The sequence below is a fragment of the Hordeum vulgare genome, chromosome 1H, assembly GCF_904849725.1.
Source record: "Hordeum vulgare subsp. vulgare chromosome 1H, MorexV3_pseudomolecules_assembly, whole genome shotgun sequence".
Classification (NCBI taxonomy): domain Eukaryota; kingdom Viridiplantae; phylum Streptophyta; class Magnoliopsida; order Poales; family Poaceae; genus Hordeum; species Hordeum vulgare.
Window position 1 is genome coordinate 90,282,957 of NC_058518.1, and position 23,018 is coordinate 90,305,974.

The 23,018-nt window shown below is 47.9% G+C and overlaps 1 protein-coding gene and 1 long non-coding RNA gene across 7 annotated transcripts in view; both read left to right on the forward strand.

Annotated features, from left to right (window-relative positions):
• The first annotated feature begins 1,321 nt into the window (after positions 1-1,321).
• LOC123425848 lies at positions 1,322-10,624 on the forward strand. 5 transcript variants are annotated; one of them, XR_006621918.1, is made up of 3 exons: positions 1,322-1,805; positions 3,365-3,835; positions 4,928-5,106. XR_006621918.1 is itself a non-coding variant. In XM_045109595.1 (2 exons), exons 1-2 carry the CDS (start codon positions 1,464-1,466, stop codon positions 3,482-3,484), a joined length of 462 nt encoding a protein of 153 aa, XP_044965530.1. In that variant the 5' UTR covers positions 1,322-1,463; the 3' UTR covers positions 3,485-4,256. The 5 variants fall into 5 exon arrangements, 2 of the variants coding, with proteins under 2 accessions (XP_044965530.1, XP_044965536.1); XR_006621936.1 differs by lacking the exon at positions 4,928-5,106 and adding an exon at positions 3,879-4,256 and having other exon boundaries at positions 3,365-3,790; XR_006621942.1 differs by lacking the exon at positions 3,365-3,835 and adding an exon at positions 10,538-10,624 and having other exon boundaries at positions 1,327-1,805; positions 4,928-5,019.
• Positions 10,625-10,638: 14 nt separating this feature from the next.
• The window catches only part of LOC123425867, a 37,532-nt gene continuing 25,152 nt past the window's right edge, over positions 10,639-23,018 (forward strand). For both annotated transcript variants that reach the window (XR_006621944.1, XR_006621943.1), the window contains exons 1-2: positions 10,639-10,810; positions 10,888-11,037. This is a non-coding gene — a long non-coding RNA (uncharacterized LOC123425867). The remainder of the gene's footprint in view (positions 10,811-10,887; positions 11,038-23,018) is intronic.

The window sequence follows — 23,018 nt, forward strand, 5'->3', positions numbered from 1 at the left end:
TCTGATTTGTTGCCTATATGACAAGTTGAGCTATTTAGAGGTTGCTAAATGTATACTTGATCTCATGGAACTAAGCAGGCTCCCCGTGGCTACTGTTATCTTGTTGCACTTGTGATGTAAATGTATCCGCTGTAGTCTTGCCTGAGCAATATTATGTCTTTATATATGGTATGGAACTGATTGTTGTTTAACATCGATTTTTGGGAGTCATGGACTATTGGAGCTGGAAGAACATCACCAGGAACTACCTACTCTTAAATTCCACGTGCAACGGTGTACTTTTGTTTTGGAATCACAGTTTGAAAAGTTGTATGTTATTATTTTTACTTTGTATTTGTATTGCTTTTTTCTTCTTATGTGGGAGTCTTTACGAACGGTGACAGTTCAGTTTATATTGTGCACGATTTCAGTAAATTAGCCAACCGGGAACAATAGTCTCCATATAGTTTGCTGTCTTGATGGTAATCCTTTTCAGCAACTCCATTTAAGACTATGTTTTGGAATATAAGTTGTACTGATTTTCATGCGAAAACTTGTATATGATTGACCAAGGTTATAGAATAAAATATCAACAATTACAATACAAAATAAATAAAATTTAAAAATAGTTTTCATGATGAATCTAATCTAATGATATAAATTTGGTATTGTAGATATTGGTAGTTTTTCTAAAAACTTGGTCAAACATGTATATGATTGACTTTTAGAAAACCTACTACACCCTATATTTTGGAACAGGGGAGTATATGATTATTGGTCCGTTTTGATGATTTCAAATTAAGATCGTCATGATAGGCACTAAATTTTTGTGCAAGTGATGATTCAAAATTGTGACCACATGGTTGGCACAAAAATTTGAACTTCGTTGTGCCCAACACATATTCCATGCAGAGGATGAAGGCTACCATGAGATGGCAAAATCACAGCGTTACCTCATGTGTACTCTTTTTCAGTCCTTATATTACGTCGGATAGATGTAGACCATACTGTTGGCAAGGTCTTGAATTAGAGACTCTTTGTTTCTGATATCATATTGAATATGTACTTTAATCAAATTATTCAAAAGGCCGAATTGATGAAAAGAGAAGGACAATATACTTATATTTTAACAATTAGGCATAAACCCGCACGATAATAAGATAGCCTTGTGGGCATTGGGCAACAAGTTGACCTATGTCAGTCACCGAAAGTAAGGTGACTTAATCTCCCCTAATAATAAAGCGCGCAGTGCTTCTGTCGTCCATCGTGGTAGTTTAACAAAAAAACCCTTCTATTTCAGAGAAATTAACCCACAGTCCTTTGTTTAGTTAAAAAACGTTTCGTTTTTATAGAAACACCCCTCCCTAGCCGGCCTTGTCGGTGACGAAAATCTCTGGGGAGGAAACACCCCTCCCTAGCCGGCCTTGTCGTTGACGAAGATCTCCGGGGAGGACGGGTCGGACTCCTTGCCGGTGAGGCCGTCGATGTCGGGGCGGGTGGCGCGCAGCCAGCCGAGGACGTGGTCGAAGCTGCGGTTCTCCATGACCACCACCACCACCGTCTTGACGGGGGAGTGGATCTCGCGCTTCTTGCGTCGCCGCTTCAGTCGTGGACCGTGGTGGCCCCCGCCATCCAGGCAGTGCGCGGAGACCATCAGGGCCAGCAGGAGGAGGGCGACGAGGAGGCGCCGCTCTCCGGTGGCGGCCATGGCGCCGGAGCGGCTCACGACGGCGCCGGAGCAGGCGCAGTCCATCACCCGCACCATCTTCGACGTCGTCAAGGAGCACGGCCCCCTCACCATCTCTGACGTTTGGGATCACGTCAAGGTACCGTTTCTTCCGAAGCTCCTGATTCATCTCTGCGCGCAAGCACAGAACCTGTTCGACGTAATGTCTTTCTATCAACTTGGCTGGACGGACAGTGTCCTCTCTGTCCTTGCAATGGGTTAAAGAGTCACTTTGGATTCCTTGTCATTCAGAACTTGCGGTGTGTTAAATTTCCTTCAGGACAAAGTGTCTAATTTCTGATGATAATCATAGTAGTTAGTAACTTCAAAATAATTTTCAGTAATTGACACATGTTAGTTTCCAGAGCTACTGTGCCCTTATATTACATTTCAATTGCAGTATATAGCAAAGTTGTATAATTCATGTGGACTGCATAGAAATCTTCCATAGCCATCAATATGCTGGTACGTGCCATTTTGCCCACCAAAGACTTCAGATGGAGGATCACTCCAACATCGAGTATACCCACTCTACTCTGGGTAACATTTTGAGCAACACTGAGACTGAGGAACGGCAAGAACAACACCAACAAGATGGCCCTTGCCGCGGCGTCCATCTCCTGAGCTGTTTTGACAGGGACAGGGTGTGTAGGGCCAATGCAGTCTCTTATAACAATGGTTATCATTGTTCATTGCACTAGGGAAGGATCAATAATTGGCGCTATTCTACCCAAGTCAAATGGCATTTCAGATTGGTCAGCTCAGAGCTATAATGTGAACTGTCTGTTTGCACCATCTTTTTCTTCCGGAAGAATCTACCGTTCTATATGTATGTATAAAGTGGATGACACCTGTACTTCGAGGCGATGGCTCAGCAAGTTCGAGGAAGGTTCCTGTGGCAAACCCATTTAGAATGACGTTGGTAAATTCCTTCAGACTTTGATCCTTAAGGAATGGGATTGTGACAAGTCAAGGAGCTTGCCTTCCTCAGCTTATACTCTTCCGTGCTTGTCTTGCATGGTGGAAGGTCTGTTTACTAAAGTGCAAGTTGCAATTTTCATCAAACTGAAGTTGCACATTCCAGAATCGATTGGAAGATAAGGAACATGCCCACCTCTAGGTGCTTCGGTAACTGTATACTTAACCGATTCTTCTTGGGAAAATACAGGAACAAGTTAGTCAATGGCTGTTGAGTAGTGGCATATTGCTGCGTGCTGAGTACGGATTACATTCATATTCAAAAAATTCTATGTTTAAGATCTCGAGGGATAAGAAATTCACGCAGGCTGAAAAATGGCACTACTGCCTGCTGGAAAAATGGCAATTATTTTTGTAGGAGCACAAGTCTTAAGTATGTCAGTGTGATTTTTGCTGGTGGCTAAGGACTTTGGAAGATTATGCTAAAGATTTGAGAATCAGATGTTGATAGTTGAAGACTCGAGGTCTCTTAAGATAATTGGCCTTCTGATTTATATATAAAAATTTAGTGGCATAAACAACCTGTAATAACAAGGACCCATAACTAATTTCCTACTATAATTTTCGTATACTCGAACATACTCCTTCTACATATATGCACTCACATGACCTTCCAAATGCCTTGATTACTCTGCAGAACTTTCTTTTTGTCAATGCTGGTGTGCTTTCTGCTTTTTTCAGTTGATAGCTATAGTTAAGAACTACAGACCTAGGAAAGGCACTGTCTTTGACAAGCGTATTGAAGCCTGGAGTTATTCCAAGAGATGCAGCAGCTCAATTGGTTTGAGGTCAGAATCATAGCGGTTGATGCAGCCAAGGGAAAGAAGGGGAACAGGTGGCGCGGCTGATGCTAGACCTCCAGTGCTCAGCAAAGAAATGAATAGTACAATTGCGTCTGGAGCCAATATCCCGAAGGAGGATTCTAATCCAGATTCTGAGTAGCCTGGCTGGTGGTGGGACCCGGTTGACAAGTGTCCGTACTCAGCGAGCTTCGGAGGAAACATGCGAGGGCACTGTTTTGTGAAGACCTGAGTTGTTTCGTCAAGTTGGACAACTGGGATTGCATCAAGGATAACGAAACAAGCTCTCCATGCTATGAACTAACTGGTCAGGACAATCTCGTTCCACCATCATGTCTTTTATTCTTACAAGGTATGTTATTATTAGTGCACGAACATACTGGTTATTTTCGCAGGGGCTGGCGCGGTGGTGAGGGAAGGTGGTGGCCGGCAGTGGAGCGGGGCGACGTGGGGTGAGCGGGGCGACCGAGCGCTGCCTGGGAGCCTGGGAGGGGAGCGCCGACGTGGGGCACTCTGCCCCGATCCAGATCTGGATCAGGAGCGAGAGGGGGTTGCGGGGTGGGGTGTCGGTGCCCCCCACGGGGAGTTAGTGGTGCCGGCTGGGCTGGCTTGTTAGGTGGGCCGGCTAGTTGGGCTGGTTCATGGGGAAGGGGGGTTTCCTTTTTTTTTGTTTCTTTTTTTTAAGTCGAAGGGTGTTTTCTTTTTATCCCGTTGCAACGCACAGGCTCTTTTGCTAGTTTATCTTTCCCTAATAATAAAGCGGCTATTGCTTCTGTCGTCCGTCATGGCGGTTTTACAAAAAAGCCCCTGTCGTTTTGTGTATTCAACCCGCACTCCGTTTTTAAGTGAAAAAAGATTTCGTTTTAGAATTTTGCGTTAGAAACCCTGCAGTTTTTTGTATTCACCCCGCGGTCGTCCTCCTCTGCCCAACTGCTGCTGCTCGATGCCGCGCGAAGCAGAGGCCGACGGGATCGACCGGCTCACAGGTTGGGGACGTGGGGCTCCAGCGGCTCCTCGTCATCGATGGCGGCTGGCTGTCCTGCCGACGGTGCATGAGAGAGGGGGGGGGGGGTCCCGGCTCGGGGGTTGGGGACGTGGGGCTCCAGCGGCTCCTCGTCACCGGCGACGGCTGGTTGTCCTGCCGGCGGTGGCGAGAGAGGGGGGTCCCGGCTCGGGGGTTGGGGACGTGGAGCTCCAGCGGCTCCTCGTCAGCGGCGGCGGCCGGCTGTCCTGCCGGCGGTGCGCGAGAGAGGGGGGGGGTCCGGCGTGGCTAGCCAGATCTGCAAGGAGGAGTGAGTCTAAACGCCCTCAGCTTGGAAATACACGTGTGAACTGACTTGCACATAAAGCAGAGTTATTCAGCTAGCAAAAGTCATAAATTCATGTACATCACTGTCAGGCTACACAAATGAAATCTGCATCTTGGTCGTCATGTTTCATGCAGCTGGCACGCAATGGTGGTGGGATCTAGCAGAGGATTGACCTCACCGCAGCTGGAGGATGTCCGGCCGATGAGGAAGAGGAAAGAACAGAAAGGTATATGCAGATCGTTAAAGTGTGGGTTGTTCATTTTGTAATATTAATCCGTAACAATAATATCCGGAAGCGTAGCATAACCGCTCAGAAAATACAGAACGCTTTGTCGATGTTGTTCCGTGGCACCTAGACCAGTGCTCAAATCTGTTAGGAATAAGCAACTTGTATTACCATGAGGCCATAGGCCGGTATATATATACATGTACAGGTGGTGGACTATATGCAGGAAACCCCTTATACATTGGGATAATTACAGAAGGATACATGACTTGTATTATAACTCTAACACCCCCCCTCAAACTCATGGTGGATGAACAACACTGAGTTTGGAGAGATAAAAGCCATGTTGTGCTCTAGTCTGGGCCTTCGTCAGGAAATCCGCCAACTGTAACTCGGAAGGCACATACTGAAGAGCAACAACCTGATCCTGCACAGCAGCGCGCACATAGAAAGCATCAACACCAATATGCTTGGTGAGCTCATGCTTCACAGGATCGCGCGCAATGCTAATAGCACCTGTACTGTCAGATAAAAGCAGAGTCGGTGTAGTGACAGAAACACCAAAATCCTGAAGTAACCACCGTAACCAAGTCACCTCTGCCGTCAAAAGAGCCATCGCTCGCAACTCAGCCTCTGCACTCGAACGGGAAACTGCAATCTGTTTCTTCGTCTTCCAGGCAATGAGAGAACCACCAAGAAAAACACAGTAAGCAGAAAGTGAACGGCGATCTGAAGGATCACTAGCCCACGTAGCATCCGAATAGGCCTGAAGCTGTAAAGAACTGGAGCGAGGAAAGAATAAACGATGAGAGATTGTGCCCCGAAGATATCGGAGAACACGGAGGAGATGACTATAGTGAACCGATGTGGGAGTAGAGACAAACTGACTCAGAATATGAACCGGATAAGAAATATCCGGACGAGTGACAGCTAGATAAACAAGACTGCCAACAAGATGACGATAGCGCGTCGGGTCAGGCAGGGGATCACCATCAGTAGCAGAAAGGTGAACATTGAGCTCCATAGGAGTCTCAACAATGCGCTCATCAGTAAGAGCAGCACGAGCAAGAAGATCCTGGATATACTTTTCCTGGGATATAAAAAAGCCATCAGAGGTAGAAGAGACTTCAATCCCAAGAAAATAGCGAAGAGGACCAAGATCAGACATAAGGAACTGCTCACTAAGACGAGCCTTGACAAAGGCAATATACTCAGGATCATCCCCAGTGATAACCATGTCATCAACATAAAGAAGAAGAAGAGTCCGACCACGAGGAGAAAGGTGAATAAATAATGCTGGATCATGAACACTTGGTGAAAAACCAGCGGCAGTCACCACAGAGGCAAACCGCTCAAACCAGGCTCGGGGGGCTTGCTTAAGGCCATAGAGAGAGCGACGAAGACGGCATACCATGCCATCAGGAACAGAATACCCAGGTGGAGGCTGCATGTACACCTCCTCACGCAGCTCACCATTAAGAAAAGCATTCTTAACATCAAGCTGAGAGATAGACCAGTGGCGTGTAGAGGCCACGGCAAGAAGTGTACGAACAGTGGTCATATGAGCTACAGGAGCAAAAGTCTCGTCAAAATCACGACCATGCTCCTGCTGAAAACCACGAGCCACAAGACGAGCTTTGTGACGCTCGAGAGAACCATCGGAGCGAGTCTTTACCTTGTAGACCCACTTACAAGTGATGGGACGGACACCAGGAGGAAGGGAGACAAGATCCCACGTACCTGTGCGTTCAAGAGCAGCAATCTCTTCAGCCATCGCAAACTGCCATTCAGGGTGAACAACAGCCTGATGATAAGTAGTTGGCTCAAGAACAGCAGCTCCAGCAGTGGAAAAGCCTAAGCGATCAACAGGCGGACGAGGACGAGAACGCAAGCCATAAGTAGGCTGAGACGAGGAGGACGGCACATCCAGAGAAGCATCCACAGAACGTGAACGACGAGTGTAACACTGAGGAAAAGATGGAACAATGGAAGGAGGAATCGCTAAAGTAGAATCGGAGAGTGGCGATGAAGAAGTCACCGGAGAGGAAGGTGTAGAATCCGGTGACAGGCTAGACGAGGAGACCGTGGAAGATGATGGCGACAAATCGACTGGAGGTGGAGAAGCAGAGGGAGCAGAATGAGTAGGCAAAGGCTCAACGAGTGTGATAGGCGTGTCAGGAAAAGTGAGAAAAGAGATATCCTCTACGGAAAAAGTCGAGGAAGATGAGCGTGGGTAGAAGGGACGAGACTCATCAAAAGTCACATCCCGAGAGATACGTATCCGACGACCGATAGGATCCCAACAACGATAGCCCTTATGCTCATCACTATAACCTAGGAAGACACACTCAACAGACTGAGCGGTCAGTTTGGTGCGTTCGCGGGGGGCAAGAAGAACATAGCAAACACAACCAAACAAGCGAAGCGTCGAATAATCGGGAGACCGATCAAAAAGACACTCGAAAGGAACACCACCCTGTAGAGCAGCGGAAGGCTGGAAATTGATGAGATAGGTGGAGGTGGAGACGGCCTCAGCCCAAAAATGCGGCGGGAGAGAGGCAGCAATCATCAATGCACGAGCCGTCTCAAGAAGATGACGATGCTTGCGCTCAGCCACGCCATTCTGAGCATGAGCACCAGGACAAGAGAATTGAGAGAGAGTCCCTTGCTCAGCAAGAACACCACGCAGCATCTTAGAGATATACTCGCCAGCGGAGTCAGCACGAAACACACGAATGGGAGAAGAGAACTGAGTATGAACCATGGCAGCAAAACGCTTATAAATGGACAACACCTCACTACGAGAAGTCATGAAATAAAGCCATGTGTAACGAGAGAAGTCATCTATGAAAATAATATAGTATTTATGACCCCCTTTCGAATCGAAGGGAGCCGGACCCCATACATCGGAATGGACTAAATCAAAAGGACGCTTAGACACTGACTCACTATGTGGATATGGTAACTGAATCTGCTTGCCAAGAAGACAACCCTGACACTCTAAGGAGGCATCTCCTGAGACAGACCCCAGAAGACCTCGACGAACTAACGACGACAAACGGGAACCACACAGATGACCAAGTCGATGATGCCATTGCTGGAAAGAACCAGTAGCCGAGGCGACCAAAGCGGAAGAACTGGCGAGAGAAGGGGCAGAGGAAGGAACATGAAGCCAGTCCACCTCCCAAAGACCCTCAGAATCACGGCGGCGAGGGCCAGCCCCAACCAGAGTGTGCGTGCGACGGTCCTGGACAGAACAAGCGTCAAGATCAAGGATGACACGACAACCAGAATCAGCAAGTTGAGCAGCGGAAAACAAATTCATGGTAAGTCGAGGAACATGAGCAACATCAGGAACAGAATAAGAAGGAGTGGTAAGAGTGCCTCTACTAACGACAGGAAGGGGAGTACCATCAGCGGTGAGGACATGAACAGGAGAATCAAGCGAACGAAGAGAGGACAGAGTGGAAGAATTAGAAGTCATATGAAAGGAAGCTCCAGAGTCCAGAACCCATGGGGATGTACCTGACTGTGTAGAAGGTGGTTGCTCAGTGCGGGAAGCCTCAGTCACAGAACCAGCAGTACCCGTTGAGGAAGAACCGGAAGCAGCGAGCAGACGCTTAAGTCTCAGAATATCCTGCTCAGTCAAAGCGATGGCTGAAGCTGTCGAGGTAGATGACGAAATCGCTGGAGATGGGGACCGCGCCTTGCGCAAGTGTTTCTTCTTCGTGTAACAGTGCGGCTCAATATGACCATCATTGTTGCAGTAGTTACAATGTGGACGGGGGCGACCTGAGCCGCCAGAAGGAGTGGGCAAGAGCGGTGGATCACTCGAGCGAGAAGGGGTCGGTGCAGCAGGTGGCGTAGAAAAAATCCGAGCAGCGAGCACCGAGGGAACCTCCAGCAAACTAGCACCACGTAGGCGAGTCTCCTCAGCACGAATCTCAGAAAGCGCCTCCATGAGAGAAATACGGCCGCGAGCAAACAACTGAGCACGCCGGGGCTCAAACTCCTTACGGAGCCGAGACAGGAACTCGTAGACCCGATGAAACTCCAAGTCGGCCTGGACGGCCTGGCAACAGGCGCAAGTACGACAACCAGCACTGCGAAGAGAATCAAGCTGGCGCCAGATAGCAGAACTCTGTGCATAGAAGGCATCAACAGTAGAGTCACCCTGATGAAGAGCATGCTCCTGACGGACCACGGAGAGGTATAAGGCATCACCAGAGGGCTCATAGCGCTGACGAAGGCGGGTCCACATCTCAAAGACAGTAGGAAGGCCCAGAAACTCAGAAGCAAACTGAGGCAGAACACTAGCAGTGAGAACAGCGGCAGCACGAGCATCATCATCAAGCCACTGGGTGTAACCAGACAGAGCATCACGATACACCTGAAGAGCTTCCTCATAAGCCAAGACCTTCTCATCATAAGCACTCACAGCGGCCTCATAAGCAAGCTGAGTCGTATCCTTTGCGGCCTGAGAAGCATCCGCAGGAAGAGCCGGTGGGATCGGCGGGGGGGGGGGGGGAGCCATGGGAGGAACCGGACATGGCGGACAAGAGACCTCGCCGGAAAGAAAGCCCCATAGGCGGATGCCACGCATGTGGATGCGCATGAAGCCAGTGAACTCGATGTAGTTAGTGCCATCAAAAATCACTGGACAACGAGGAACAGCAATGTAACCGGACGCAGCAGACATTTTTTTTTTTATCAACGAAACGCGTCAGACAACAGGACACGATCTCGGGCGGAGGGGCGGCGCGATCTGAGGAGATGGGACGCGGCCGCCTGTGCCTCTAACAGCTTGGAGCCGCTGGGATCGGGACAGGCCGAGGCGTCAAGATCCAGCGGCGGCCTCGGCGCCTGAAGCGGGGCGGGACGGGGCGTCGAGACAGGAGCCTGCGGGAGCGGCGACCTCGAGTCGGGACGGCGCCTGGAGCCGCTGGGATCGGGGCGGGCCGGGGCTGCGAGATCCAGCGGCCGCTGGGATCGGGGCGGGCCGGGGCTGCGAGATCCAACGGCGGCCTCGAGTCAGGACGACGCCTGGAGCGGGGCGGGACGACGCCTGGAGCGGGGCGGGACGGGGCCTGGAGCGGGATCCTGCGGGAGCCGGGCCTGGAGCGGGGCGGGACGGGGCCTGGAGCGGGATCCTGCGGGAGCCGGCGGGATTGGAGCAGGGACGAGCGGCCGACGGCTGTGACGGAAAGAGAAGCCGGCGGCCGTGATGGAAAGAGGAACCAGCACGAGTTGCGCGTGCGAAAAAACCTAGGGCTCTAATACCATGTTAGGAATAAGCAACTTGTATTACCATGAGGCCATAGGCCGGTATATATATACATGTACAGGTGGTGGACTATATGCAGGAAACCCCTTATACATTGGGATAATTACAGAAGGATACATGACTTGTATTATAACTCTAACAAAATCAAGTTCTTTTTTCAGTTTTGAAGTGTGTGTGTGTGTGGGGGGGGGGCATGTCAACTAATCATGTATTAGCTCTGCGCATGTTCACCAGGGAGCATACCACCACTTTTGTTGGACCTCAGACATCTCTACTACCAGCACCTTTGTGCATCCTGATACCTTCCATGCCAAATTGTGAGACTAACGAGTACAAGGGAGAATGAATAAAGGGCGCGACGCTAATCCCTGAAAGGAAAAGGGTGGGGAGATGGTCTGAGGATGAGGACAAGCGCCTCCTGGTATCTGGCAAGATTTTTAGGTCTGGCAGCTGGAATAAGATTGCTCAGTTTCTTCCTGGCCGCAATCAAAGTCAATGCAGCGAGAGGTAATGTAGTAGTCTTACCATGTCACTTCAAAGTTTATGGTTTGATGGTGATGCTTTTTTTTATCCTCATTAAACAGGTGGTGTAATGTTCTTGATCCGGATATAGATCATGGGGAATGGCGCCCTGAAGAGGATTCCAAGTTATTGGCTTCCGTCCATGAGGTTGGTCCCTGGGCTAAGATTGCTCGGGCTATGATTCCTCACCGTACTGATAATAATTGCTTGAGGTAAACCATAAACCTATTCTCTTTCAGATTTTACATGATGTAATTCTGATGGTGTTACTTGAAACTTCAAGTTAATAATGCATTTCATGATGGAGGAGTTGCCCCACCAACCAAAGCAAGTACAACTTTGCTGCTAACAGTTATTCAATTTGTAACTGAAGTCGATGGAAAAAACTATGTCAAAATGAATTACCTTTAATTATAGAAGCCAAACAAGTAAAGAAGGAATTTAGACCAACAACAGATATTTTTATGGGATCTAAAAAATATGAGGAAAATGAAGTGATTTGGGGTATCTTATCGACTTTAAATTTAAGTAAATTTAATTTAATACAAATTTGGTTGAATTTAAAGTCTAATTAAACCAAAGCCAAATGGTTTAAAATTTAGGAAGCGGTGGAACATCAACCTTACTTTTTCCCGTTGCAACGCACGGGCATATGTGCTAGTATAATCTATGTCCCCAAGGTATGGTGTGGTGCGGCGACTGGTTAATACGTTCTATCCTTTTTATGGCTAATAAAAGTGATCATATCTTAAAAAAGCGTCACAAAATAAGTGCACATCATTTTTTTGGATCTAAAAGAAGCAAGAAATTACAAATGCATCCGCATCTTTTCTAAAGAGGACCCCATAGCGAGATAAAGAAACACGATCGAGTCCTAAATAGCCTTCACTTGAGTCAACCTCACCCTCGCCGGGGACGGGACCACTTGAATGATGAGGTCTTCACAACATCCTGCCATGGACTTTGACCAAACGTTGTGTTGACTTTTTATTGGCATAAAGGCCAGGAAGAATGAAGGCCACCCTTTGGCCAAAGAAGATTTAGTGGTGTTGCAGTGAAGGCCGAGCAGCAACCGTGTCTGCATGCATCATAGCTCCACCGAGGAGGCCATCATTGATGAGTGCATGCCTTATCTACAATGTTCAGACTTCATCTTCTCCATAAATTGTCGTCCACCACTATGACGATGCAAGGATGGAGGACAAGACGATTGTCATCTTTGGAACTCGGGGAGAAGATTTAGTTCAGAGAGTTATGTAAAGCTCCCTGAGTTTCAGGTGGGATGGGCCCCTTCTAATACGGGGCAGGCCCGTGGGTGTTGATCTTTCACGAATTGGAGGAGGATTCCTCAAGAACACGGGGATGAACGGGAAGAAATGACATGGGAAAACACTCAAAAACAAGTCCAATCATACATCTACTAGACTCACCACACACGAGATCCACAAATGTACATGAACAGCAAAGGGAAAGTAATATACATGGTAGAGTTCGTCCCAAATCCCGTGGGGAGATGGGGCCATGAACCCACCAGGGGATCTTCCCTCATAAGGGGCCTTGGCATCCAGTAAGTGGTCTTCTCACATGGAGGCATCTTCATGGGAGGAGGTAATAGATGGAGCTAAGCTCAACAAGTAATTGTCAATACACAGCTAACCCTAGAAAGGAGGTGGGAGTGGAGTATATATAGTGCTAGCCACGAAGGGGTAAGTGGGAGAGAGATACAAGGCAAAATCCACGATTGTGCACAGGAGGTCTCGGACGTCCGACGACTCGTGAGGGATCGGACGTCCGGGTGGTCTGTCGATCGTCCGGGGCTCGGTTGTCCGACTGGGTCGGATTTACGGGCAAAATCCTCTGGTATCTTGGCACCAGAATTCTGGAGCGTGTCAGACGTCCGGAGGCTAGGATGTGTCGGACGTCCGGGCGGCGTCGGTCGTCCGACCGCTGGAGTCTATCGGACGTCTGGTAGACGTCGGTCGTCCGGCCACTGTAGAGTCCGCAGCTCCGTCTTCTTCCGTCTTCGTTTCCAAGACTCCCTCGCGGATGGTGTAGTCGTACGCAGGTGCTGGCACTCCTCTTCGTCAGTTGTGAAGCTCCGACAATACATATGCATGCACACAGGAGGAGTGTCAAGTAGTATATCATCCTGGAAGGACACAAGCTGACACGTGTGAAGGAGAAGATTCACCTATGTATGCTTGAAGTAGAAGTAACATGTGTCACTTGGCAACTCATACCATATTGATGTCCGTGGGATGCTCTGTATCATCACCATCTACGAATTCATGTGGTAGGAGAAAATACGACAAACACTTGAAAAAACAAATGTGGTTAGCGTTAGAGCAAAACCAAGCATTCATGTGGTGAATCGCCGAGCTAGTGTTGTCATCATGCATATCATGTGATGTTACAAAGGATTGTGGCATGTCATCCAAGAATATAAATTGAGCACACGCAATGTGATTACGGGAACAATTGTGCAAGGGTGAGGTAGAGATGCAAATATGCGTGACAAGATAACAAGCATCTATCTCACGATCATAAGAAGCATGCACAAAGTGCTCAACGAATGGTTGACGGTAGGCACAGGAATCATTCACAACACCAAGTAAGATGAAGTCTGTAAACACATGGAGCAATCCAAAGTGCAAAGAAATCCAAGCATAATGTGCGCATGGTGTAATGAAGGTAGTGTAGCACTCAACACAATAGAAATAGCAATTTTTCATCATGTGTGAGGCAAGCAAGTCAAGCATGTAGCAAGCAATGTGGCATGGCACGAGTTAATAATGGGCATTGTTGCAACCAAGCATATGATAAGAGCAAACAATCCACAAATCGGATGCAACACACAAGGCATATATATCATGAGGCATGGAAATGAGGCAAGCTTGAAGAAAAGCAATATCACTAACACGTGTGCAAGTAAGTGGTCCAAGAGGACCAATATATGACTTGGTACAAGCAACACAAGTAGCGCGAGTCACAATATCCATGCTCAAGAAGGATGTCACCTCGAAAGTGTGACCTTGTGCGTCCGTCACAATGCCGACGCGCAAGCAAGTGCGATGTAGAAACACGTCGGAGTAGCATGGATTGCTCTCAAGAGCTCGAATGGTCAACTCATGTGATGTGGAAGTTGACATGTAGTCGAAGCGTCCTACACATACACACAACAAAGAAAATAATGTATGTGCATGGTAGATGAACACATCGTCCATCATGATTCTTCTCTTCTCTTGCACATAACCGTTAGGGGCACAAGAACATGAATAATATGATGCAACAATGGCAATATTCATGGTAATAGGCATATGGTGCAAGGAAGGAAGACAAGCAAGCTTCACATGAAAGTTGTCAAAATCTCCAATAATATGAGTGAAAGCTATGGGGGCAATCTCATTAGCAATATTAATAGCATTGTTGCACTCAATACATGGCAATAGCGAGCATGAGGCAACACATAGAGACATATGACAATAGGCAATATCAATCATGTGCGAAGCATGGCAATGGTTGTCATCAACCGCATGAAATGAGCAAGTATTAATCATCGGTGATGCAACATAAGCAAGTATAGTGATTATGTCACGCAAACTAGTAGTCCGAAGACGCAACATACTAGAGGAAATCATGTCATGTGTGAAACTAGTGGGCATAAATAATGCACATGACATATAGCGAGCATGATCACAAAACAAGAGCAAAGCATCATCATATGCATGGGGCACAAAGCAAACATTGCAATAACAACTAATATCTCCATGATGCTTGCAAATACACATACAAATACGAGAATCAAGTGTCATGTGAGATGCAAGACATGGGACACAAATGCATGGCAAGGGCATATAAATGAGCATATCATGCAAAGTGAACATGGCAATATGGACATAAGATGGGTAATGGACAATAAGCCATAGCCATGTGAGAGCCATGTAGAAGAAATGCGCGAAGTATTTGCGCAACGTGGGTGGGTGGAGGACAAGGTTGTTAGAATTGTGATTCTGAATCGGATCGTAGCTCCGTTGGTAGGATCGTGAATCGTAGAATCATAACTATTAGGATCGTAGAAACTTAGATTCTATGAACAATCGTAGAATCAGAGGGGCTAGTTTGGATTGTAAAGTCATAAGATTCTAAGACTTGAGTCACGATTCTGACAACTTTGGTGGAGGGTAAGCACTCCATGGTATCACACGTCTTTGTTGCTCTCTAGAGATCGTTTCATCAACTCGTGTGCTTGCGACGTTGACGAGGAATCATGTGTACCTGCACAAGGAGACACACGAAACAAAGTATGTGTGTGGTATATGTACACATCATCCATCATGATGTGTATGTGCACGTGAGAGTTAGCACAAGATAAACAATGCTCAAAGATATTTGAGGCATGGTATAGGAATACGCCATCCATCATGCAATGATAGTTATTATGGTCAACATGAGTGGGACGCAAATTACAACAAGTATGTGGCACAAGCATATCATTCATAGCAATGTCAAACGTATTGTGCACACAATTAGTTGGATAATGCAATGGATGGGATGGAACACAATCTCCTAACATGTATGAGGAAACTATGGAGGTATCCTCATGTGCAATAGCGGAAGCATAATTCACACAACATGGACAACATCCAAAACAGTGCACATCCAAAGCATGGTAATCATGGCATGGCATACGTGAACAATTGCGCAAATGATGCAAAGTTAGCATGGCAATTGCTGGGGAACGTCGCATGGGAAACAAAAAATTCCTACGCGCACGAAGACCTATCATGGTGATGTCCATCTACGAGGGGGATTTCAGATCTACCTACCCTTGTAGATCGCACAACAGAAGTGTTAATAAACGCGGTTGATGTAGTGGAACGTCCTCATGTCCCTCGATCCGCCCCGTGAACCGTCCCACGAACCGTCCCGCGACCCGTCCCATGATCTGCTCCGATCTAGTGCCGAACGGACGGCACCTCCGCGTTCAACACACGTACAGCTCGACGATGATCTCGGCCTTCTTGATCCAGCAAGAGAGACGGAGAGGTAGACGAGTTCTCCGGCAGCATGACGGCGCTCCGGAGGTTGGTGGTGATCTATCCGAGCAGGGCTCCGCCCGAGCTCCGCAGAAATACGATCTAGAGAAAAAACCGTGGAGGTATGTGGTGGGGCTGCCGTGGCAAAGTTGTCTCAAATCAGCCCTAAAACCTCCGTATATATAGGTGGGAGGGGAGGGGCCTTGCCTTGGGGCTCAAGGAGCCCCAAGGGGTTCGGCCGAAGGGGGGAGGAGGAGTCCTCCTTCCAATCCTAGTCCAACTAGGATTAGAAGGTGGAGTCCTTCCCTTCCTTCCCACTTCCCCTTTTTTTTTTCTTTTCTCTCTGATTTCTTTTATTCCTGCGTAGGGGCCTCTTTGGGCTTGCCCACCAACCCACTAAGGGCTGGTGCGGCACCCCTAAGGCCTATGGGCTTCCCCGGGGTGGGCTGCCCCCCCGGTGAACATCCGGAACCCATTCGTCATTCCCGGTACATTCCCGGTAACTCCGAAAACCTTCCGGTAATCAAATGAGGTCATCCTATATATCAATCTTCGTCTCCGGACCATTCCGGAAACCCTCGTGACGTCCGTGATCTCATCTGGGACTCCGAACAACATTCGGTAACTGTCGTGGTTTTGTCACGGCAGATGTCCTCGTGAAAGGACTTAGTACTGGAGCCATCGCACCTTGGTGGCGACTCAAAGGGGTTGAACAGGAGAGAGACGACGATTTACCCAGGTTCGGCCCCTCGTGAGGAGGTAAAGGCCTACGTCGTGCTTTGAGTTGTATTGATGGAGTTTCGATTACAAGGAGGGCGTAACTCGCCAGACCTAGTACTCGATGGTTTCTAACCTGTCCTCTTCTTCCCTGGGACTCGCCTTTATATACAGGTCGAATCCCTAGGGTTTACAAGGGTACTTTCCTTTCTACAAATCGTGACCTCTATGATCTCCAAGTCGCCATCTTCCAAATCTTGGAGACCTTCCGGAAATTATAAACCGCCATACAACCTTCGGTCTTGCCAGGCCAAGGCCCGAACCACGCTCAGATGAATCGCCTGATTCGGTGACCCGACCCAACTAGGGCGGGTTATTAACAGGTAATATCCCCAACATTAGGCCCCAGATTGACTTGAATTCTCTTCACGCCAATATTTTCGCTCAGTTAAAGGCAATTCATTCTTCATCCTTCTCTATACGTCAGAAACTTTAACCCGTCATCTATCGTGGAAAGACTTAAATCGCCAAACCATTTCTTGTTGGCATCTTCTTATCCCTTGAATTCCGGAAAAGACTAACGTAATCCTAAGGGATCCTTTGGTATTGCTATCCCAAAATTTCCGGAGCGCCATTATGGAGAATCTTTTTATCCTTCGGCGGTTCCCGCCCACGGCGCCTCGATTCCAGCGCCTGCCCTATTAAATAAGTGGGGGGGGGGGACAGGTCTGGCGCATTCCACCCACCAGTCTCGTCAACCTTCTCCCCATTATCATAGCGAGAAACCCTTATTGCCTTCCGAGAGCTCCGCTGCTGACCGCAGTTCCTGTCGTCGCCCGAAAGCTTTGGTGCCGCCCAAAGATCTTGTCGCCGTCAAGCACTTTACCGCGGCCGAGCTGCTTGCCGCCGTTGACCATCTCACCATCGTCGACCACCTCGCTGTTGCCAGGCACTTCGTCGCCGCCGAAGATCTCTGCGTCCGACCGAGATTTCCGTGCCCCTCCAAAAGCCTTCGTCGCCGTCGACCATCTCTGGCCGAACCCATCAGGTTAGGTCACCGCTTACTTAAGAGCAGATCTCCATCCCTTTTCGAAGTTCATCACTGCCATGTTCTTGATGTCTTCCCGAATATTTGTTACTTATCCTTGATTAGTTAGTATTGATGACGACGAGAAAACCAAGGTCTCTAATACCTTCACATATCCGCCCTTGATTTGCATGTTTTAGAGTAATACTGCATCAAACCAACAACATTATCTCATCCTGCTTGTAAGTTGCCGGATCCAGTCATTTTCCCCATTTATTTTCGGCTGTCCAGTAGATCCATAATCTACCACTCGTTGCGTAAAAGCTGTTTGTAGTCTTCATACTTCACCATTTTGAACAAATGTCTCCGACGCTTTAAGACACAACTCTTGTGAGTAGCCAAACTTCGTAAGTCGCCATAGCAACCTGACTCGGATCTTTATATGACGGGTCAAGATTTCTCCTCAGTCCGCGGACAAATTACTTGGCGAGTCAAAAGAACTTATTCCACCTCTTACGATAGATGTTCAAGCGTGTAAATTCACCCGTACTTTACTCCTTTGTAGCATGGGCACCGTCTTCAAAAGTGACTGGCTCCCTACCAAAGTCAACATACCATACTAGCGGATTATGTGAAAACGGGAAATTTGGACCCTCAGGATGTTATCGGTTGGCGTACCGGGTTTGGAGAGGAAATCCCCAATCCCAAAGAAGGGGAGATAGTTGTTTTCGTCGAACACCTTGAGCGGGGTTTTAAGCCGCCTGGATCGAAGTTCCTTAGAGACGCCATGGCTTTCATGAGCGTCCGCCTCCAGGATCTAGGGCCCAATTCGATAAGCAACCAATGCCAGTTCCAAGTGTTTTGTGAGGCCTACCTGCGGATGGAACCCTCAGTTCCCTTATTCTCGTACTTTTTCCACTTAAATCGCCAAACAGAATTTCACAACGGCCCCAGCCTGGAACTCGGCGGTGTAAATGTTCAGCGCCGCAGGGATAGCCCATTTCCCTCACTCGCCATGCCAAGCCATCCCAAAGGCTGGGGTGAGTCTTGGTTCTATTGTCAAGAGACCTCGCCTGCAGGCGAAAAAAGCTTCTGGGCTATAGGGCAGATCGCCTTCCAACGAATTTCAAGCTTCCGGACAAGCTCACCAAAGAGGAGGAATCAGATTTTATCCCAGTATTATCCGAGTTAAGATCTTTGACAAACAACAGCCTTACTGGGGTTGACTTGATCCGCTGCTGGGTCGAATGGCGCATCCTCCCTTTAAGTCGCCGGGACGGGTTAATGTGCGAATTTGACGGCACCTTAGATCATCCTCAATGTTATTTCCACACGGCTTTAACGGAAAATGATATTGTCACCATCATCAAGAAGCTGACCGGCGAGCCTGCGGGAAAATGCGGCCAAATCGGCCTCAAACCCTTCTGCAAGATTAATCTGGCGCCCAAGGTAAGCAACTTTAACCCGCCTTTTGTCTTTACTCCTTGTGTTTCATTCGAATTATGGCCTTTTATAACATATGCCATTCCAGAAAGGTGATAAATTTTGGTCTAAGAAGCCCAAAAAGCCAACCATGAAGCAAGCTAAGCCGCCCCCAAAGAAGAAAACCAAGGGCAAGGGCAAAGCTGCTGTGGCCGAGCCATCCGAAGCCGATGAATCTCAAGTCGGCGATGCACCTTCAGAGGTAAAAACTTATCTTCTTTTCACTCGCCATCCATTACTGTTGACTTTGTATTTATGTCTCTACCTCTCTTGAATAGAATGAAGACAACGAAAGCTAGGAGGATTCCGTAGAGGTAATTTCTGTTTCCTCCGATTCATCTCCTTCTCCTCCTAAGCCGGCCAGGTGAATTTGTGGGAAAGTTCTCTTCTCACATCCAAATGCTTGTTTGGACCCAAATTTCCTCCTGAAGAAAGCACAATACACTTCAAATCGAAAGACCCGAAGTCATTCCGGTGATCTGGTGTCCGGCTTACCAACAAAGAACAAGAGAAAGCCAAATGAGGTACCCATGAACAACACTTCTTCATGTTTCTTTGGATCGCATTTGTAACCTGCCTATATCTTTGACGTATAATTCTTGCAGAATTCTCCTCCTACATCTGGCGACTCAGTAATGTCGACACTTCCGCCAATGATCCGTGTCCCTGGGTAAGTCCTTTGATAATTTTACTTTGAATCTGATGGTGATAAATTTTCAGTCGTCAAACGCGCCTCTTGCCTCTTTTAGGGCACAGGCGAAGAAGAGGAAAACCAGCGGGTCAACTCCTATCATAATCTCAGAGCCCATCAAAGAGCCGGCGCCGATCCAAGATAACCCGGACCAAGACAAGCCTAAGGATCAAATGGATCCTCCTAGCTCGCCCAAGGAAACAATGGATGCCCCAAAGCCGCCAAGTCCATTGACAACAACAGAAGACCCGGACGCTGTAATTATCACTGGTACCAGCTTTTCTAAACCGGCCACAGCGGTTTTATCAAAGCATGTGCCATCATCATCTCAAACCGTTCCTGAGTCTGGACTCTCCAAGGCTAAGCTTTCTGAATATGAACATCTGGAATTCAAAGAACTTTGCTCTGGTTTTGCAAGTCGCCTGGAGGCGAGTTATGAGATGGAGAAAAGCCTGCTTCGGATGCTAAAAAATAAACATGAGGTAAGTTTTGTTATATACTATATTATCCCCATTAACCCCCAAGGGCCGGGTCATCAGTAAAAAGATGAGCCGGGTCTTGATCACTAGAAATCTTTTCGACCAGTAACCCCCAAGGGCCGGGTCATCAGTAAAAAAGATGAGCTGGGTCTTGATCATTTAGAAAAACTTTCGACCAGTAACCCCAAGGGCCGGATCATCAGTAAAAAGATGAGCCGGGTCTTGATCATTTAGAAAAACTTTCGACCAGTAACCCCCAAGGGCCGGGTCATTAGTAAAAAGATGAGTCGGGTCTTGATGCTGTATAATTTTGTGTGAAAAAAATTATACATTAGCCCCCAAGTGTCAGGGATATTGCTTGCAATAGTTCTGAGACTTGCCCCTTATCATGTACTTCAACAGGAAACTCTTATCCAGACTGAATCAGCACTTGGCGACTTGAAGAAAAACTTATCTGATCAGCAGGATGCCCGAACCAAATCGGAGGAGAAGTATCAACTGGTCTTAGCTGAGATGGAAAAACTAAAAGCCGATTTAAAAAGGGCTCAAGCTGACCAAGATGCTTCAACAAAACGAGCAGAGAAAGCTGAAGCCAAGCTAGCTACTGTGCAACAAGAGCTATCTGGTTTGAAACGTCATATCTCAAACATGGCGCAAGCTGTCTTTGGTAAAATACTCAAACCTTTGACCTTTTTAAACAAATAACTCTTTATCTTGAGTCGCTGATTATCATTACCCCTTTTACATGTCTGAGAGCCGCCAACCTTCAGGATGATTGCGTGCTGATGCTGAAGGCGATTTACACGCTGACAGAGCAGCTGTATACCGACAGTGTATTGACTGTGAAAGCAGTGATGGGCGCCAAGGAGCCTATAACCTCCATAAAGAAGATGCTTGGCTGCCTATCCACGCTTCCTCCCCAGATTGGTGAGTTGACTCGGTCAGCCGCCCGGAAGGGAGTGCTGACTACATTAAGTCGCTGCTTAGCGTATACTCCAGAGATCAACCCAGAAGAAGTAGCGGCAGGCTTTCCTCAACTCAAGGATGACGGGTCAGAATTCATCGAAGAGGACTACCAGTGTGTCATCAATGACTCCCGGCTGGCGGCGACTCAACTTGCTGCAAGTCTGGACTTATCAAAGTACCAGGCTGCTTATGATAGTAAGAACAAGAAGGTAAACCCGCCAACCTTTGTGACGACCAGCTTAACTCCACGGTGACCCAAGAACCCTTTTGACTTGGACGCAGATCTTTCATCAATCCTTACCGATGAAGATGACTTTGCAGCTCTGGCCAAGTGTAACTGGGTACTGGGCGACTTGCAAATTGAGGTTGGCCAAAGCTCGCAGCAAAACGATCCAAGGGCGTCAGCAGAATAAACTTCATTGATTTGGCCCTAAGAGCCATGAAATAGGTCTCCTTTAGGAATCGGTACTGCTTTTGTGATACCTTCAAAAAGAATCCTTATGTCGCCCTTAAGGCGATTCGAAATACTAGATCCGCCGTTTGAAAATTCTTTATAATGCTTAATCCGCCATGGATAAAGTGATTTTGATCATCAACCTGTTCTAAGCTTGAAAAACATATGTGAAATCATCTTAATGAATAATAAGTGATAACAAATATTTCAAGATAAATCAGAAAAAAGTTTGGAAAACCTTGTGGCACTGCCAGGAAGGTAAATAAAAAATAGCAATTTCGTCGGCTCATAAGGTCGCAACAGGATGGGGCGAGTCAGAAAACTCAAACGCCACCCAAGAATGATTTCGTCGGCTCATAAGGTCGCGACAGGATGGCGCGAGTCAGAAAGCTCAAGCGCGCACCCTAGATGATGGTTTCATCGGCTCATAAGGTCGCGACAGGATGGGGCGAGTCAGAAAGCTCAAGCGCGCACCCTAGATGATGGTTTCGTCGGCTCATAAGGCCGCGACAGGAAGGGGCGAGTCAGAAAGCTCAAGCGCGTACCCTAGATGATGGTTTCGTCGCCTCATAAGGTCGCGACAGGATGGGGCGAGTCAGAAAGCTCAAGCGCGCATCCTAGATGATGGTTTCGTCGGCTCATAAGGTCGCGACAGGATGGGGCGAGTCAGAAAGCTCAAGCGCCACCCTAAATGATGGTTTCGTCGGCTCATAAGGTCGCGATAGGATGGGGCGAGTCAGAAAGCTCAAGCGCCACCCTAAATGATGGTTTCGTCGGCTCATAAGGTTGCGACAGGATGGGGCGAGTCAGAAAGCTCAAGCGCGCACCCTAAATGATGGTTTCGTCGGCTCATAAGGTCGCGACAGGATGGGGCGAGTCAGAAAGCTCAAGCGCGCACCCTAAATGATGGTTTCGTCGGCTCATAAGGTCGGGACAGGATGGGGCAAGTCAGAAAGCTCAAGCGCCACCCTAAATGATGGTTTCGTCGGCTCATAAGGTCGCGACAGAATGGGGCGAGTCAGAAAGCTCAAGCGCCACCCTAAATGATGGTTTCGTCGGCTCATAAGGTCGCGACAGGATGGGGCGAGTCAGAAAGCTCAAGCGCCACCCTAGATGATAATGATTTCGTCGGCTCATAAGGTTGCGACGGGATGACAAAATTGATCTCAATGAGGAAGCCCCAAAGTCGGGAAGCATTTTAATTTTATTACTTCATAATGAAACTGAAAAACTTACAAAATGCAGAGCTTAAGAGCTCAAGTGTAATAAGGCCACAAATGGGCAATATTCCAGGGGCGAGTTGACTCAGCCTCCGTGGTTGGCCGGTCAGGCCGGAGATCC